Raw genomic sequence first — 19,392 nt, forward strand, 5'->3', positions numbered from 1 at the left:
AATATATATCCATTATCTCATCACAAAATGCTGTGCAGAATGGTTCAGATGCTATACAAGTGTACAAAGATGCATAGCAGGTGTTTACACAGGAATCATAGTATTTTATAAGAGCCAAATTTCAAAAAAAATATCTACCTATTGACATTTGTCACATTTTGTTGATGTAATTTGGCGATGACACCTATTTATTCTTCGTTTATCTGCAAATTAGCAAGGCCCGGAAAAGGTCATTTCCGGCGATCTAGGGAGTATCTTTACTCAAAAAATGTCTGTACGTTCCGCGCCAACCTGTGGTGGCACTCCGCATAGATAGTGTCGAAAGCGCCCCTACAGACCATTCCCCCCCCCCCCCTGACCAATACCCCTAGCTCCGCCACTGCTATGCAACATTTGAACATTAAATTCTTCATTGTAATGTGCATGTTCTGTACATGTGTGTGTATCATTACAATATATATATCAGCATAATGTATCAAATTTTACCCATGTCAATCTGATGTACATAAAGAGAGAAACATTGTCTGTGGGTCAAATCATTCAGATCTTTTAAAATGATTGATGCAGTACTGGTCCTAGCTTTAATCGTCTTCAGAAGAGTTGGATGGTTAATTATAACTTCAAAGGATATCCTTCTTTGTGAAAAAAGGGAGCCTCCTTCTTATATGAAGTTAAAATCTCTTTTGTTTTAGATACAGACACTAATCAGCAAAGATAAAAAGACAGAGAGAAGACAGTAATTTCTGACTGACCTATTAGCCCCCCCCCCCATCCCACTTCCCCTCTCCCTTTAAAGGATTCTCTAACTACAGTTCATGGATGAAACAAGGAAGATTGTCCACTAGCTAAAATCGTTCATCCTCATATAAAGTAAATATTCAGCTATTTCGGGAGATGACAAAGTAAAGTGCAGTATTGTATTATACTATGCGATGACATTTGCTTTGTTCTGTAGATGTTCAACAAGCAGTAGCTCAAATGCTGTTCAATATCTCTGTATGTCAACAAAACGTGAGAGCAGTTTATTGAAAGAGTCCTAAAATATGGGAGTGGTTCCTAAATGTCTGAGTAATTTGTCAAAGTGAATTACGGGATATATATCGCAATCACACCCACTGTCCCATAGATTACTACTGTACATTATACTATAACTACTGTATGATGAGAGTAGAGTAATATAACTGTAAGAATAACTTTGTTGATCCATAAAAGGAAACTACAGGGAGTCTACAGCACAACTGCAGTGCAATACAGCACATTTGAAAAGCATTACAGGGCAATACAGGGGCTTATAGGGTAATACAGGGCAATTACAGGGTAATACAGGGCACTTACAGGGTAATACAGGGCAATTGCACAGCAATACAGGGCAATTGCAGGGCAATACAGGGCAATTGCAGGGCAATTGCAGGGCAATACAGGGCAATTGCAGGGCAATACAGGGCATTACAGGGAACCTGATGCTACTATGACTCTGTATTCACCAAGTGCATTTATATATTAAATAATTTGAATGTTTTGAATGACCACCGTAGATCTTGGTCCTCTATACTATATTTGTTAGTGCACCTTTGCAGAGCGTGTACTGACACACAGATTGAATGACTCTTACATTATATATTGTGCAGATTAATGTGTATTAATGTGCAGAACGAATTTAAATAGAGTATCCATGTATTTGCTACAGTAGATTAATACCATACATATTTAATTCAAAGAAACACCTACCTGAATTACCTGTGTACACTGTCTGCAAAGTATGTACTGTTCATTTATATGGTGGAAGGGATTAGGAATACAGAATACATATAGTACTGAAAACAGAATACATAGATGTAAATACTGTGCACTGTGTTTCATTACTATGCAATGATGTCTAATATAAACTGTCTTCTATATATATCCAGTATATACTGTACATACAGTAATAGACTTATATAGAGAACAGAATACATGCAGATACAGAACATGGAATACATCCATTACTGTGCACTGCATGTGCTTCATTACTGTGCAATGATGTATAATATACTGTCTGCATATTACATATATAGCCAGTACTGTACATGCAGAGAACAGAATACATGCAGATACTGCATGGAATACATCCATTACTGTGCACTGTGCTTCATTAATATGCACATGTCTAACATACTTTCTGCATACTACTGTACGTACAATATATATATCCAGTATATACTGTACATACAGTGATAGAGAACAGAATACATGCAGTAGTGTAAACAGAATACATCCATTGCTGTGCACTGTGCTTCATTAATATGCACATGTCTAACATACTTTCTGCATACTACTGTACGTACAATATATATATCCAGTATATACTGTACATACAGTGATAGAGAACAGAATACATGCAGTACTGTAAACAGAATACATCCATTACATTGCACTGTGCTTCATTACTATGCACATGTCTCATATACTGTTTGCATAGTACATATTGTACATATATGTAGCCAGTACTATACAGTAATAGAGTTCAGAATACATGCAGATACAGAACATGGAATACATCCATTACTGTGCTCTGTGCTTCATTACTATGCAATGATGTATAATATACTGTCTGCATAGTACATATATAAACCCTATATATATATAGCTAGTACTATATAGTAATAGAGAACAGAATACATGCAGATACAGAACATGGAATACATCCATTACTGTGCACTGTGCTTCATTACTATGCACATGTCTAACATACTTTCTGCATAGTACTGTACGTACAATATATATATCCAGTATATACTGTACATACAGTAATAGAGAACAGAATACATGCAGTAACTGTAAACAGAATACATCCATTACATTGCACTGTGCTTCATTACTATGCACATGTCTAATATATATACTGTCTGCATAGTACATATATATAGCCAGTACTATACAGTAATAGAGAACAGAATACACAATTTACTGTGCACAGAATACATCGATTACTATGCATTGTGCCTCATTACTATGCAATGATGTATAATATATACTGTCTGCATAGTACGTACAGTATATCCAGTACTATACAGTAATAGAGAACAGAATACAGAAACAATTTACAGTTAACAGAATATATCCACACAGTACAGTACACTGTACATACTACATGCACAAGTCCATACATGTATCAATTTATACCATCTGCACAATGGAGTAGTAATGGATACTTATGTTTTCAGAGCAAACAAAATATTAATACTATGTTCACACACACACACAACGTAGGAGCACAGCATCTGTAGGTAGCATAATATGTGTCGACAATTTCAAATTACAATATATACACCAAACACAATGATACATCGCATTCAATCTACACTATAGATACCATACCTGTGTGAGATCATACGCTGGAGGGATGCTTTTATTCATGAAATAAAGCAGTTGAAAAATATATAGACTTAATATTAGCCTTAAATCAGCATAATAGATGGACCAAATTAATGCCATTGTGTAGGGATTCATGTTTTATGATATTGTGGTGACCTCTGCCTCACCACACTGTCAAAAACCAGCCACATAAGTCTGTTTGGGAAGTCAAAATGGCTTGTATAGTAACTATTACACTAAATACACTGCATGTCAGGTGGCTATCCAAGCTAAATTGTTTACAGTACAGGTAATGTTGCATTTTCTTCTTGTTTGGAAGAGTGCTTCAGATCCATGGGAAAACCTCCTTCCTTTTTGCCAGGATGGAGAACCCATTTAATGGATGCAGGCCGGGTCTGCAACCTACAACCTCCCAGCTCCATATATGCCAGGTTTCAAAATACCACCATCTCAACTCAACCACACAACAACTCTACAAATTACAATGAGAATGTTGTTATACTGACTCTTATTGTTACCAGGAAAACAAAATAATCAGAAAATAATTTATGCAACGATCTGAATCCACATGCATATTTATAATTAATTGACATATATACGAACATTACTGCGGACAAAAAAATTTGTGTCATGGCACATGATAAACTTATTTTTAAAGTCATTCTTCAAAAGAAAAAGAGTGCATCTTTTTAATATATTTTTATAAAAATAGTTTGCAAGAAATGATGATATTTTGGAAAGAAAGCACGCAAGTAGCTATTGAAGAACATTCATAGAGTGCATTGGTGATACATTATTAATAAAGTATATATAGGAGGGTGAAAATCTGTGCTATAGAACAGAGTTAAGCATGACAGCATACAGGTCATTTGTAAGTCCGACCAAATTTGTTTTAATACATATTTTATGATTGATGTGGTCATTAAGATGGTGATTGTGCAGGTTGAATATCTGGTTAAATTGCAAATAGATAATGATAAATGTTTGTTTATAAAGTGAATTTATGTATCGATAATTAATTAATGTTATTTTTTTTTTTACTTTTATTTTTTTTCAATGCCAAAGCTGTTATAGTCCATGTAACATTAATGCAGTGAAGCATGGGACAGTAAATATAATTGAAATTGTAGTTAGTTAATAAATCCAGAAATATACAAACATTACAGGTATATAAATATGTGTGTGTACAGTGCCAAGTAAATATATGTACAGGTATATACAGGTAGATATAGATGTACAGGCATATATATATATGTGTGTGTGTACAGTGACAGGTTAATATATGTACAGGTAAATGTGTACAGGTAGATAATTTTATATACATGTACAAGTATGTACAGGTAGATATATGTGTGTGTGTGTACAGTGACAGGTAAATACATGTACTTGTAAGTATAATATATTTGTACAGTGACATACCATTTTGAGTAAGAAATATGGATTGTATGAATGCATAGTATGGATAGTATGAATGCACAGTATGGATAGTATGAATGCACAGTATGGATAGTATGAATGTACAGTATGGATAGTATGAATGCACAGTATGGATAGTATGAATGCACAGTATGGATAGTATGAATGCATAGATGGTATAAATGCATGATTACAGTAAGTATGGATTAGGTGAACATTCATGAGGTACAACAGTACAGTACATAAAACAAGGTACCTTTCTACTGAAATGTCATCATTGACTTGTGATGAGTCTAAAGAAGAACTTGCTCCTATGGGGTCATTTGCTCTAATTTTGAGGAGAAGGTGAAGGAGAGAAAACAAATCAGAAAAGAGAGAAACGTTTTGACAAATGCAGCTTTTGCCAGAAGGACGAAAATACACACACACATGAACTGCTGAGCACTGCAGAGCAAGGATTGCCATTAACGACGGAGAAAAAGACACAGCCTTGTTGGTTTTTAAGGTAAGTCTTTTACTGAAGTTATGACTAACTTCAAACTTCTAAATGCCCTAAAACATGTAGCACTACACTGTAAACACAGGGACTACAGTATATCTACTGTATAGAGCACTGATTTATGGTGTTTAAACGGTGTAAAGCAGTACAGTTCTACACTGCTGTACGGTGTTTCAATGGTGTCGAGCAGCAGTTAGTTCTACGAAAGCTAATCAAAGGATTCTATGGAGAGTTCAGTGGTGACACCATTATAGCAGATGTCATAATTACATTACATTTATCATTTACTGACAAGAGAGTACCGTTTTAACACATATTTTACATTCAAGCTCCAGTTCGAAGCCCAGGGCACCAACGAATGAACCAAACAGATGTGAAAATGCAAAAGCTTATGAACGAATTTGCCTTTTGCGAGCCTTGAGAGGTGACATTCATGAAAAAAGCTGTAGCCACATTAGCATCCTTTAATCTGATTGTCCAGGAGGTGTGAGCTAGGGTAAGGAAAAAACTGTTGACAGCTATGAAGGTCATGTGATGTGCTTATGGCGTATAGCTATAATCATAGTATATTAAGGGAGCTGCAAAATGGAAACATTTAAGATCACTTTAGAGTAAAATTCATATTGTCTGACTTTGAAATTTATTAATTAATCATAAAAAGAATGATCTGAAATATAGTTTTAAGGTGGTACATCTAATATCAAAAAGCCTTGCAATCTAGTTCAGTTGTTAAATGTTATTAAAAGTGGTTGAAGACACAATCTTTTGTCATGCCAAGTCATTTCATATTAAACGAAATTCACAAGCTTCAAAATTAAAGTATTACTACTAAATTAATTATTAAATATTTGTTAGCATATATATATTGGAATATGAAATATTTGAAGTAACAAACATGTTTACTCAATGAACAACACAATACAGTGTAAACATCTTTGCTCTGGAATGTACGTTTATATCACTTTGTTAAATTATTGATCAAAAAAAATTAATAAAGGAATGTTCAGATCTTTATTTATTCAATCACTCATTAGCTGCCTATTTTAATTGTACTTCTAAGTAAATGAGATATTGCACACATGATACAGATTTATGAGAATGGCATTTTCTGCATGAATTTTAGCAGATATTGAGATAGGAAATATCTTGTAACAACTATCATGCTATCTCAGAGATTTGGAGGTCTAATTTTCTGTATTCAATACTCGCCCCAACCCCCCTCCCCATCATCCCTTTCATGAATATAATTTCTTTATGAAGCTAAGAAGAAGGTAGCAAGACACGATGTATATGTTATCTACATAATTTGTTCAACATTGATATAAGTATTACGGCTATAGTATTGATCAGTAGATTTTGGTGTAATGTTTAATGGTCAACTAGCTTGTCCATATGCAGTAGGTAGTTGCAGATTTAAACATGTCGATTTCAATATTATAATTACTAAACAAACCAGTCTTACTTTAGGAGACAACCAGCATCTATTGGCCTCAACCTACCAATGTCTTCTTAAGTCTACTTTGCTTAATTTCTGTTTTTGATAAAACTAATCAATCATGATAATTACCCGGACCGGTCAATTATCCCTGTTGGACAGATGAAACTACCTCACACTGCTATAAGCCGAAATAAGTCTCCTGATATCCTGCCATATTAAAAAGTTTTCACTTTAATTGGTAGTTTTAGAGGGTTTTGAATTTTCAACATTCTTTCACATTCTATGGAAATTATTTTACCTTTCTGTTCATTTTGTCATCATTCTATGTTTCATTTTACTTTCTCTTCATGTTTACACTTTTCCTCAGAGCAATATATTTAAGGTTTCAGGGATATAATAAAAGTTGAAATTGAATCAAATAAGACTGTTTCATAGTCTGTATGAACAGCGGGTTGCTATGGACAAATCCAGTTTAACTTTCTCCCACTCCCCTCGAAATGTTATCGTAAGGAGTTATGGGAAAGAGCAAAGACATTAATGGCTAGAACGAGCTTCTGACCACTAATCTCTGTCTACCAACTGAGTCATCCAGCCCTTAGATGGTCACAATCCCTTAATATCCATTTCTTTGCTTGGGGGCGCAATTCAGAAGCCACAGTACCGTTTGCATACCAGGAATGATGCCCCTGTTTCATTCGATACAACCCAGAAAGCAGCAGGGAACCGATTTCATGAGAAATTTGTTTTTTTTTTAAATAATTATTTACTCTTTTTCCATTGACTAAAATTTCCTTGTTCATTTAACTTACTTATAAGGATTTATAGTAATAATTGTTTGTTATTCACTGTGCCAATAACAAGGAAACTTTCTTCGGAAATTTTGCGGTAGAAAGGAGGGATGACAGGACGAAACTGATGCAAAGATTTGGGGATAAAATTGAAGCTCAAAACTATATCCACCAAAACCATGGTTTTATACTAAGCAAAAAGAAAGCAAAGTTTGCCAGGCTTATCAAAGTTAGCTCTGCATTTAATAACAACTTTATCTTTGGTTTACATCTCGTGTTTACACAAACAGGAACAAACGAACGCCATAATCCTTTTGTCAAATAGTTGCGTCAGATGTAACCCAATCCTGGAAGGTTACAACCAAGGGTACATTCATGTGCTCTAAGATTTTAAGTACAGAACAGAGATTTTGTGTTTTTTAAGGAATGAATTGTAGAGTCCTAAATTGGTTATTTTGAACCCCTATAAATCATTGCTTGCCTCCTACAGGCTGTGCATCTACCTTACTAGTTTATATGAAATATTACTATGGATCTGTATTTACTGTTAACAAAATTTGTAGAATCATAAATATGAGATTAATCTTTAATACCCTAACGTGTCACATTACAATGATTTTCACCGTGAATGCTTTCAGATTTAGAAAGTACAATGTTCACCTTTCGCTGTGTAATATTTAAAAAAAGAACAGTCTTGGCTACTCTACGGTATGACCTGGTTTTAATTTTTTGTAACAACCGGTAAATTTAGCTCTACTCGTTCTATTGAGGATCATTTTTAGGCGCAAAAATTCATTTCGATATTTTGTAGATTATTAAAATTCACTGCTGTCAGCCTAAGTTACAAATCAAGACTAATATTCTGCCCAAAGTCAAAGCACTCTGTCCTAAAGTTTGCAAAGACAAACTTCATTTCTACTTAGAACTGTCATCTAGTCTGCCTTTAGCGTGTCGGTATTCGTCTGATCAGGACTTTCAAAATATTAATTTTAGACATTCTGTTACTCAAACAATCAGCCTCCAAATGGAGAAATTCACTACTTTTGCTGGTGTCTGCTTTTCCTTTTGTCCTTTTTGTTTTCAGTTTGCTGAGCGCAATTCATTAGTTAACACCTCATGTTTGGTCCAGTGGTGTGTGCAAAGGGAGGGGGCAACACCCATTCATTGGGAGGAGAAAAAATGTTCAGTTGAGGGATTTGCTTTACATTTCGAGAGTGTTTCATTAGCACAGCCTTGCATTTATACCTAGAACTGTCATGACCTTACCTATAGTTTAAATATGCCTCAGCATGCACCTTTGAACATCTAAACATTTTTAAGTTTTTCTTTCTGGGGGAGGGCCCCACTATGTGTAAGTCTGCTTCACCGACCAGCGGGCTACACCCCTCTCTATGTCCAATCCTAATTTTACTTCTAGAAAGTGAGTAAAGATACATACCCTTACCTTAATCAGTCAGGGAAAATTTTGAATTCAAGCCCCCTATCCCCTACCCACCCCCCCACCCTACACTTTCAAGTCCTGTGCAGCTATACTGATTAGGTTGACATTCAGTGCTTAACACAAAGAGAACAACTTTAAGAGAGTTCAAATATTTCTTTTCTGTAGTTGGTTTGATACCTAACCATACATTATAGTTTCTTTCATTCAACAGTCTACAATTAACCCAGAGAGCATTAAAAGTTTAAAATTTAAAATAATTCTTACTCTGTAAAGATTTCATTAGCACCAAGACTGTCCATAGCCTGTCGGAAGTCTGTTTCCATGGCATCATTCTCCTGGTCCATCTTGTGTACCTCGTACATCCCTGGGTCCTCAGACGGTTCCTCTGTGGTGGAGTTTATCCCTAGAAAACCACCTGGAGGGGATAACAGAACCAAACAAAGAAAAGTTACAAGTTTTGGCAAAGTAAATATATAAGGTTTGTCCTGGTATATACTTCAAACTTTCATTTGATATCACCCTTAATAAGTGGAAAATTAGAATGATAACCCAATATTTGTTCTTACTGCGAGGAATAATATGAATTATTTATCTAATATCCTAAAGCTAAAATATCATACAAAATTTGTTTTGTACACTTACGGCATACTAGTTATGTTTAGTATTGATGAGAGGTATTAATATAATTTCAAAGACTTGCAAACTGTTACACAATGCTAACACTAAATTACTTTGTAATGTTATACAGTTTGCAGACATATCATGCACACTATATGTTATCAATACCGTAGTAGCACAGGGTTGTAGTTTTACTGTGGCACAACCGGCCAAATTAGCAGCCAGAAAGAGTGCCAAATTAATGCTAAGATCAATTGTCAATATCTCTTCAATAGGCATGTCCGAATTAATTCATACTTGGTAAGGTGATGTAACTACATAGTATGTATATGCTCTTTGCAACGACAACTTTTATCTCATTAATATTCATGAGTTAGCGGCCTTTTGGCTAAGATCAGGTGTAGTATCTGTTCCCTTTCGAGGGGAATGGTGATGCACACCTGACGATGATCACAGTCACAGTCCCGATGCAAGGGCACTGGGGTTGAGAGCAGATCAGTCGTTCGGTAGTTTGGTTTTCGTGCCCAGGTTCTTTCCTGGGTGACTTTTCTTAAAAAGTATGATGAATACCAAGTACGAATTTGCAGGCATTATTTCATCACAATCTACCCTGCACATGTGGGAAGGTATTGCGTGGGTTTGCAATTTGTTGCAATTTGGGGTCCCCTAGAGGAACATTACCATCGGCAGCAGAAACGTGGTAAAAAAATACAAAATAGAAAAAGACTTTTAACCCGACAACATGTACACTCTGAGTAGGACTGAACAACATGAAATGTTGGTTGGATTCAATGGTCTTTAAGGGAGTTTAACACAATCTCCAGCTACTATTTCTCTTCAATTGATAGGAAATAGAAAAAAAAGATACCCATAAACAAACACCAAAACACTGTTTGGCCGAATGTTTCACTTTCCTCATGCCAATCAAGTTTAAAGATAGGCGAAATTTGTCATCTTTTGGAATTAAAACCCCAAACTGTAAATGCTGTAGAAGCCTTGGTGCACTCATATACAGTATGATTATTTTATAAACCAATTATTAAATTTTAATAGCAATAATGAGCTATGGAATGTTACAAAGGTTTTGAAACACAAACTTTAATTTGAAAAGTTCTCCCTCCCTTCTACTGTAATGATCAATACCCATGGATCTGCATCGAGCATTCACACCATGAACTAGAGATCTGAAAAAGTTTAATATCGGGGAAAAAAAACCCAAATTTGAAAAAGGATACTTTTAATTTGCCACTCAGTAGGGTTTCAGAAAAGATTAGCTAGGTGTTAAACACACCAAAAAGATGTCTAATCTATGGCTACCAGGTATAAAGAAAAATCCTTGAGACCTCAAGTGTCCACTGAGAAATGTACTTCTGGGCACTTTGGGTGGCACTGAGGAGGGTCATTGACCAGTCACGTGACCGGTCACTGAGTGTGTACGGTACCTAATAAGTTCACCCTACTCTAGAGGCATGGTACAGTGTGAGTTCTGAGTTTGTAAGGAGGCAGGAAGTGAAGTTAAGTTCACTCTATATTTCTTTGTATATTTATCTCCACAATGTCAGTATTAAACTACTAACCAAATCCTTCCGTGAACTCTTCCAGCGTCAGGAATCCGTTACCGTCTGAGTCCAAAGAGTCGAAGACATACTCGAGTTGACCTTCGTCGTGACCTGGGATCTCTCCCACCAGTCGACGCATGTCCCGCTTATTGACGAAGCCTTTCTCTTCCACGTCGCAGACTTTGAAGAGCTCCCTCGCCTTTTCCTCGATCATGGCCTTGAGCTCCTCCGGGGAAGGCGTGGCCTCCTCGCTCAGCTGTTGACTGTACGGTGATTCCATGGCTGATCAAAGGGGGAAGGAGGAGGAGGTGAAGAAATGGGGTACAGCCTGGTATGGTACCTGGTGGAGAGATGAATGAAATGGAAGCTCAGTTATTCATGATTATTCATAAGTTACCTACACAATATTTGCCAAATGAAATGAACCCTTCACAAAACCTTATGATAGCTTCATTATTATTATAAATTATGATAACAGCAATAACAATAAAAATAGCAATGAAAATGACAAATAACAATGAAATAATAACAATAATAACAACAACAACAATAACAAAAATGATAATGATAATTACATTATTATAATAATAATCATATAATAACTCTTTCTACAACCCTTGCTACAGATTTAGGTCCTTCCAAATATCCAATTTAAGCTGTAAATTATTTACACAGACCAATTGAATATAGTGCATGGTACATACATGTCTGCAGTCTTAATACTGTACAAGTGCTATGCATATACATTACTGTATGTATGTACATGTACAGTAAAGTCCCATATGTAATACATTCAGTACTGACTGAGAAATGTACAGTTGGACTGTAATGTGGTACATTAAACAGTTTCATTAAATCACAAGTACAGCTCCAGTACTCAATGTAGAATCTAGATGTGTTATAATACACCTTTTAGTAGGTTTAATACTACAGTAGTTACATAGCAGCTGTCCTTCAAATACAGATATGTAGTACGGTACCTTAGCACAATGTTAATAATAAACAAACACAACGTTTAATGAAAGTGGCGTAAATTGATTGGTTCAGAAGAAAATTTTACCTTAGAACTAATTGGCACTGTATCACTATTTAAACTCGTTTCCAGCTATTTTGTTGATATTTAATTTAAATTGTTCAAATGATTGAGATTATAATATATGGATACAACCAATGACAGTGATATTATAATATCAATTACAGTACATTCACGATACAGTACTTGCTCAATTGACTGAGATTATGATATATGGACACGACCAATGACAGGGATATTATAATATCAATAACAGTACAGTTTATACTATAAACTTGTTCAGTGATTTGTGTTTGATCTTCGATGGAGGACAATGAATAATAAATATTGACGATGACAGGCTTAAAATTGAATACGTCTGTGCTGGTATTGGCTTGTCTGTAAATCTATACACGTACGTTTGCTGGTAGGTAAATAAATCAGCAAACTGTACATGAAGATGCATTAAAATCATAGGAACAAAAAATGTAAGATAATTAAAGGAAATTGTTGCCCGGATTAAAGCTTTTTACTGTAGTATGCAGTAAACGGTGTGAAATTACAATTATCTGGAAACACAATTGCAGTAGAAACTTTGTAGGTACCATATTCAAGATAACCCGTTTTTAGTTCGATGGGAGATATAATTCCAGAAACCGGGCTATCAAAATCATGAAGATAATAATGTATTCACTAGTCATGATACTTATTTAGGTAGTTGCAATGATTTCTCATGAATAGAATGTAGTAATTATAATTGTAGGTGTACAACTGCAAGTTTCATGGGAAGATCATATCGAGCAAAGTAAGTATATAATGAAAAAAAAAATCATGACACCCCTCATACTGTGTGTATGTTAAAGTCAGAATAAAAGTTTTTAATATAATACCTCAGATTTTCTATGCTGTTCATGTCTGGTATGTACTATACAGACCAGCAAAGAAAACAAGATATCACCTGGATGTTGATGTGTTACTAATCAGGTTAATTACTGCTAAGAACAATTCTGAAAGGCCTTACTGATAAAATTGAGAAAGTAAATACATTTACATATATATTTTATATATTTAAATATTGTTAGGTTTGTGGAATGATTTTGTATTATTTTGTACAGTTTCTATATTGTTTGTTATGATATTGTTTCACATTATATTTATAAATATTTTATGTATTTATATTGGATTTTAATAAACTTCAAATGACAGTATACAATATATGTGTCAAATAACTGAATCTGTGTTGTTTTTGTTGTTCATTCGTGTGTCTGTGCGCCTGTGTATAATATACACTTGATTTGTATTGTGACTGAGAAACTTGAAGAAAGGAATTACAAGTCCTCAGGTGTCATTTGAAAAGAATCACCATGACCTCAGAAGAAATCTATTGTTACGGGGTATTGATAAGTTTATAGAGTATGTGGTTTAGAACAATGGAAAAAGAAAGAACTATGGGGTCTTAAGTCTGAATACAACTAAAACACAGTGTGTATCTGCAATTTTGTTTTTATCCTCTTATTTAGTATAGTTCTTTAAAGATACAACGTAGAGAGCGATTCAAATAGAATTATAACAAACAAACAAAAAAAAGTTCAATTTATCCAATTTCCGATGCAGAACAACTTGTTGGCTATGTAGAGTTACCGTTCATGACAGTGCATTTATGTACAGTATAGCCTCTCAACATATTGTTTAGCTACTGTATTGCTGTGTAATATATATAATGTGAATGGGTACTATACTATAGTACAGGCCTCTATCCATATCCAGGTTATTTTGTAAACATACTAAATTTGCTATGTAATTTATGTAAAAGAAATTAATTGATAAGAAACTAGAAAGGAGAAACACGGCTGAGTTTCTCAACTGTTAGAAACTCACAACATTAGATAAAACACCCAAAACTTAACATCAACAAGGTAAAAGACTTTTGTAAGGTAAAACAGTGGGAGAAAGTGGCCAGGGAATAGGTGTAACGTGGCCACGTGGGTACCTAAATCTGGTCACAGCTCTTCCATAAACCTAGCACCATGCAAATCTCCAACATCACACTCTCAAACAGTCAGCCAGGGGTACAATGAAATAAGTGGCAGTTTAATTCAGCTCATTATAAAATATATCAAATATCTACAATCCTCACCTGAAGTTGTTCACTAAGTTGGAAAAGAACAGCCTGAACAAGCCAACTCAACAGATGCAAATCTCCACCACGGGATAGAGAGCCTCCGTTAATCTTTCATCAGAAGAGAGTGAATGTGTCATTTTGTGTATTAAAACTTGAAGCAGTCTATGACAGATGGCCCATTGATAACCATGTAGTAATTCACTGAGCAATGTAGTTAATGTAGGCTACAGTATCTTCTCACCAAGGTATACTATGGCTGACTGTTTCGTAATGGAACAGGAATCTGACACATCACATCTACAGTAGAAAATTGAAGAAAAAAAACAACCTTTAAGTACATGTACTAATAAACAACAAATTGATGCTAATTATATTGTTGGAAACCAGAAGCTCTGGGTTCATAACCTACTTATATGGAAGATGCATGACCTCCACAGGATGTCCGTTGTTATGGGTGGGTGGGGGTGGGCTGGGTGGGGGAGGGGAGGGGGTGGGGGAGTGGGTTGCTAGCTGTCCAGGGGTTCAGTAGAATACTGGATATCTTTACTACCATGTACGGTAGTGTGCGTCTAGAGTCATACATGTGTCTTAGCTGCAAGACAAAAAACTCCCCACATAAACAGGGCTATGTATGGCACAGTAATGTATGTACAAATAAACTACACTAACATACACCTACAGTAATGCTTAAGATGATAAGATCTGTGTGGCCCTATACTATATGAAATTTGTGGAGCTACTTGTTTGATACTCCTCAGTTCATGATGATTTCCAAAATCCAAACCCCCCCCCCCGCAATCCTCTCACCCCTCCGCATCTAATACATCCAATCCCAAGCCCTAAGTTGGGTCCCTAACTAACTTTACAATAGTCTGTTACTAATGTAATTTTACTATCTTTTTGTTTTGTTTTATTAGATTTTCATTGTTGTTATCTCTCTAGGATTAACTAGGTGAGTGCACACTAAGAGCCTATACGGCAGGTAGGCACCTAGTTAAGACTGGTCCTGACATATACAGTATGTACAACATATACACACAATCTGTATATACTGTACAGCATATATTTAATACAACATAGCACTTACACTGTTGTACATCATGCATCATGTTCATTTCATGTACAGGTTCATACAGGTACTGCACTGTGTATGCTATACATCTACACAGTACTAAAAGTAATTTATCCTGGCAGATGAATGCTAAAGCCAATAAGGTTTGATAGTACTGCAAGACAAGTTACATTAGAAAATTATACCTGTAGAGCTCAAAGAACTTTATCCACATGTATGCTACCCCAGAATAATGCAAATATACCATTTCAGACTGTAACAACAGCTGCTATGGAAGACTACTAGGGCCATAAATCAATACTTTCACAGAGTGGAGGTACCAAACATTGACATTTGACGGATGTTACAGATGTTGCTGACATTGTTATGTATTTTATGGCATGCATGGTTGACTTGATGTTAAATTTTATTTAAAAGAGTGCAAAAAAATGAAAAAAAAATGATATATCATCTGGAATTGTCACACTCCAAAATGTATCAAACCTTGAACTATGAAAAAGTTGGAATGAAACCAACGAAATATGCTTCTTTGATTTTTTTTTTTTTTTTTTTCTCTTTTTAAATAAGTTTTTCAATTAATACAAAACTGTTAGCAAACTGCTTAAATCCACTGAAGAGCCTTTGTAAGATAATGTGCAATAGAATGAGGGCCTGACGTTGCGATCTTCTTCAGAAACAGATCCTGAAGAAGATCCTGCTAGGATCTAAACTTAAGCCCCTTTTACTTTACACATTAACTAGTTTTTAATGTAATTAGATTAGACAGAATGATGAAGAATGATTTGAACATCTGGCAGAGTTTGTAGTTTAAACATATTGAAACTTTTCACTGTTTTTTCTTCTTCTTCTTCTTCACTAAAGTGGCTGTGCAATGCACACAGGGAGTGTCATATAAAATATAATAGTCTGAACTGAAAACGTTACAAGACTGACTTTAAAACTGCCTGGAAGCTTATATTGCCTGTTCACCATGTTGAGCACTTACAAAAATGGAATTTCTTCTGTGAAAGTGTCCCAATCCCACCCCTCCCCCACTGGTGCCCACCCCCACAGCCGGCTTTCGTTCTTTTCTCCCCACTTGTTTTAAAGTGTCCTATCTCACTTAACATTGTAAAATTTATAATACTATACAATGTATAAATATGAGTATACATTATAATATATAAAATCCTAAGGGTTAAAAATTCACTTTCAGACAATGGTTAGCACAGCTCTGCATAACTTTTGCTATGACTAATTATTATAATAGTTGCCCATTTCAGTATTTACAGACTGTAATAGCCAGTACATTGAATACTTAATGAAGGTACAGATATAAACTTACAGTACAGTACTGTATATGCACAAATTTTCAATTTGTTTAGAAAGTAACTTAAATTGATTAAACTTCTTAGCCAGGCAGCCATGATCCGACTAATAAATACAGTTATACACACACCTCAAAATATTTACAGGCTACTTAATTGCTAAATGCTGTCGGATTTCATCTTTTTCCAGCAGCAAGAAGGAAGGACTTGGAAGCTTCTGCCAATTATACATTTTTGTGACGATCATCAACTTGTCAAAGATGATCATGAGCCGGATATCACTACTTATTATCACCAAGTATTATTCAGCTGCTCCAACTCACATCCTTTTAATCAGGAACTGATGTGAGATTGTAATTCAGGGACAAAATACCAGTGGGAAGTTGATTTTAGCTACTAGTAGAATCTTTCCTAGCAAATTTACTTTTTTTCGCAAGTAGCTAAAATTGTGAAATTTCTTGGCCAAATACAGTGGCCGTGCTGTTGTACCTAGGTGTGGAATTGATCTGTGTATCTAATACACAATTACAGTACTTACACCCTGTACTTACCTTCAAGGATTACTGTATACAGCATACATGCATAAAAGGGCCAAGTATCTAGTTTTACCTTTGACATTTACATACACCTCAATAAGAGTTATCTACTTAAAGACAAGCATATTTCGTTGTGTGATATCAGTCACAGACAATTCTAACGGTTGTAGTGTATGTGTTTACACTTTATAAACACCCAGACTTTTATGCTGATATATGGTAAGCACTTGTTTACACAAGAAGCTGTGTAAACAGACCCAGAGGAACAACATTTACTCAGAAAAAGATAATCACTCCGGTTCTTTCTATTATAAATGTCTGTTTTATAAAAATTTCTCAAGCATAATTTTGTGACCAAATTTTGTTTCATGGCAACTTCTATAAAAAGTAGAAGGTCTCATTTGCTCTGTCTAGTGGACATATTCAGCATCAAATTGAATGTTACATGGAAGGAACCCTGTAGGCTATATGGACAGGGCCAGTAGCCAGAGTTCCGACTCAGAGACGAGGGGGTGGGGGTGCTGCCAGGGGGGGTACAAAGTTTTGCTGTGTCTGTCTTTGGTGAGATCTAAAAAAAAATACATTTGGGTTTTCTAAGATGGAAATTGGCACTATCATTTCCATTATTTTAACAAAATATGTGTAGTGCAAATGTGTGTTATTAAATATTTAAGCCATTTAAATTAGTCTGAAAAAATTGAGGGAATTGAATCCCTTCGTTATTTCATGTACATCACTATACAAGTACAATGCTGTACATTTTAGTACCAGGCAAAGGAAGATTGATTTTTCAAAATGGAGCTTTTGATCAAACACTTAATCAAATATTGTGTGTTTTGTAAAATGACATCCAATTATATTAATCATTTATCGGGAAACAGACTGCAGTAATAAGCCTGGATTTTCATTTTGATTGAACTTTATTAATTATGGTCTTAGTATTTTACCTTGCCGTGAAAGCATTCCTATCATGAATTCCCCAGAACTGAAAATTTCACTTTTTAATATGAAGAGGAGATCACAGAATAAGAACCCATAATTCATCACTTCTGCATGTTGGCACTGTGTATCCAGCACAGTTCTAACCGAAATGAGAGAAACTGGACATAATGTATGCGTGGAAGTTTAATGGTAGAGTGCTTCATTTTGTGGTACTTTGGTCAAAATTGATAAAGACCAGCTTCTAACATTAATTCAGTTTAACTTAAATATTGTTGTTTGAACATTCTTCCACAACTTAATCACCAGACACTGAAATTGTTGCAAAATACACAAATTCAATCATAAGAAGGATTTTGACACACCCACAGTGTGTACAGTGCAGTTTGTGAATTGATAGATATACACAACATCCTTCAGTAGCTACTGTACACTACTGTACAGTACTGTACTGTAGCTCTTATATCATAAATCACATTATAACTTGCAACAAGCTGTGAGATCTTCACAGCAAAACAAGGATAAGAGGGCAATCCATGGAGTTGCATATTTCAGCAAACACTTTACACTGATTTCAAATGTAAAAATGTACAGCAGCTCTATGAAATCTGGCACTACCATTTACAATATTGAAGTTAAAACGATGCTTTCATTCTTTTGTGAACCTTACAATGAAAGAAACTAGGCTGGGAGTCCCTCTTCTAGAATCATAAAGGCTTCTCTAAAACAGTGATAAAATGTTTTGTGAAACTTGCCTCTTTTTTTGTCCATTTTATACGAACTTTTAAGAGGCTAGATATATTACCATTTATTGTCAATCGGTAAAATTAGTCGGCCTAGGCCGACTTTGTCCTCTTGTGCAATTAGAAGCTGAAAATAGACCCAGACCTAGGCAAATTTTCCCTTGCCTATGAGCTCATCTGTCTAACACCTATTTTCTAACATTTTTGGCACGTTTCCAGGGAAAGTTCCATGCAGTAAATTATTTTGGCTCCACTCTAACATTAATAAGTTCATGTGTAAAAGTAAGTTGGCCTGACGTTTCGATCCTAGCAGGATCTTCTACAAAGGCTAAATGACAAGTGTCATTTAGCCTTTGAAGAAGATCCTGCTAGGATCGAAACGCCAGGCCAACTTACTTTTACACATTCTCCTGCACAGGCTCTACAGTGGATGAGCAGTTTGCTAACAGTTTTATTTTATTTATATTAATCAGTTCAGTCAGTAAAGGATCTGCAAAGTTATGCAAACTTTTATTGTAGATGTTCAAGAAAAGTAGGTCAAATATCTC

General features: G+C 35.2%; 1 protein-coding gene across 2 annotated transcripts in view; it reads right to left on the minus strand.

Annotated features, from left to right (window-relative positions):
• LOC139982036 (EF-hand calcium-binding domain-containing protein 4B-like) overlaps positions 1-19,392 on the minus strand; it is a 43,994-nt gene that overhangs the window by 23,016 nt on the left and 1,586 nt on the right. Inside the window, exons 2-5 of one of the 2 annotated variants that reach the window (XM_071994536.1) lie at positions 14,263-14,544; positions 11,132-11,453; positions 9,201-9,351; positions 5,027-5,098 (exon numbers count right to left, since the gene is read on the minus strand). In XM_071994536.1, the coding sequence (XP_071850637.1) occupies positions 5,027-5,098; positions 9,201-9,351; positions 11,132-11,393 (485 nt within the window). In that variant the 5' untranslated portion in view covers positions 11,394-11,453; positions 14,263-14,544. The remainder of the gene's footprint in view (positions 1-5,026; positions 5,099-9,200; positions 9,352-11,131; positions 11,454-14,262; positions 14,545-19,392) is intronic. The other variant, XM_071994537.1, reaches the window with a different exon arrangement.

The sequence above is a fragment of the Apostichopus japonicus genome, chromosome 16 (assembly GCF_037975245.1).
Source record: "Apostichopus japonicus isolate 1M-3 chromosome 16, ASM3797524v1, whole genome shotgun sequence".
Classification (NCBI taxonomy): domain Eukaryota; kingdom Metazoa; phylum Echinodermata; class Holothuroidea; order Aspidochirotida; family Stichopodidae; genus Apostichopus; species Apostichopus japonicus.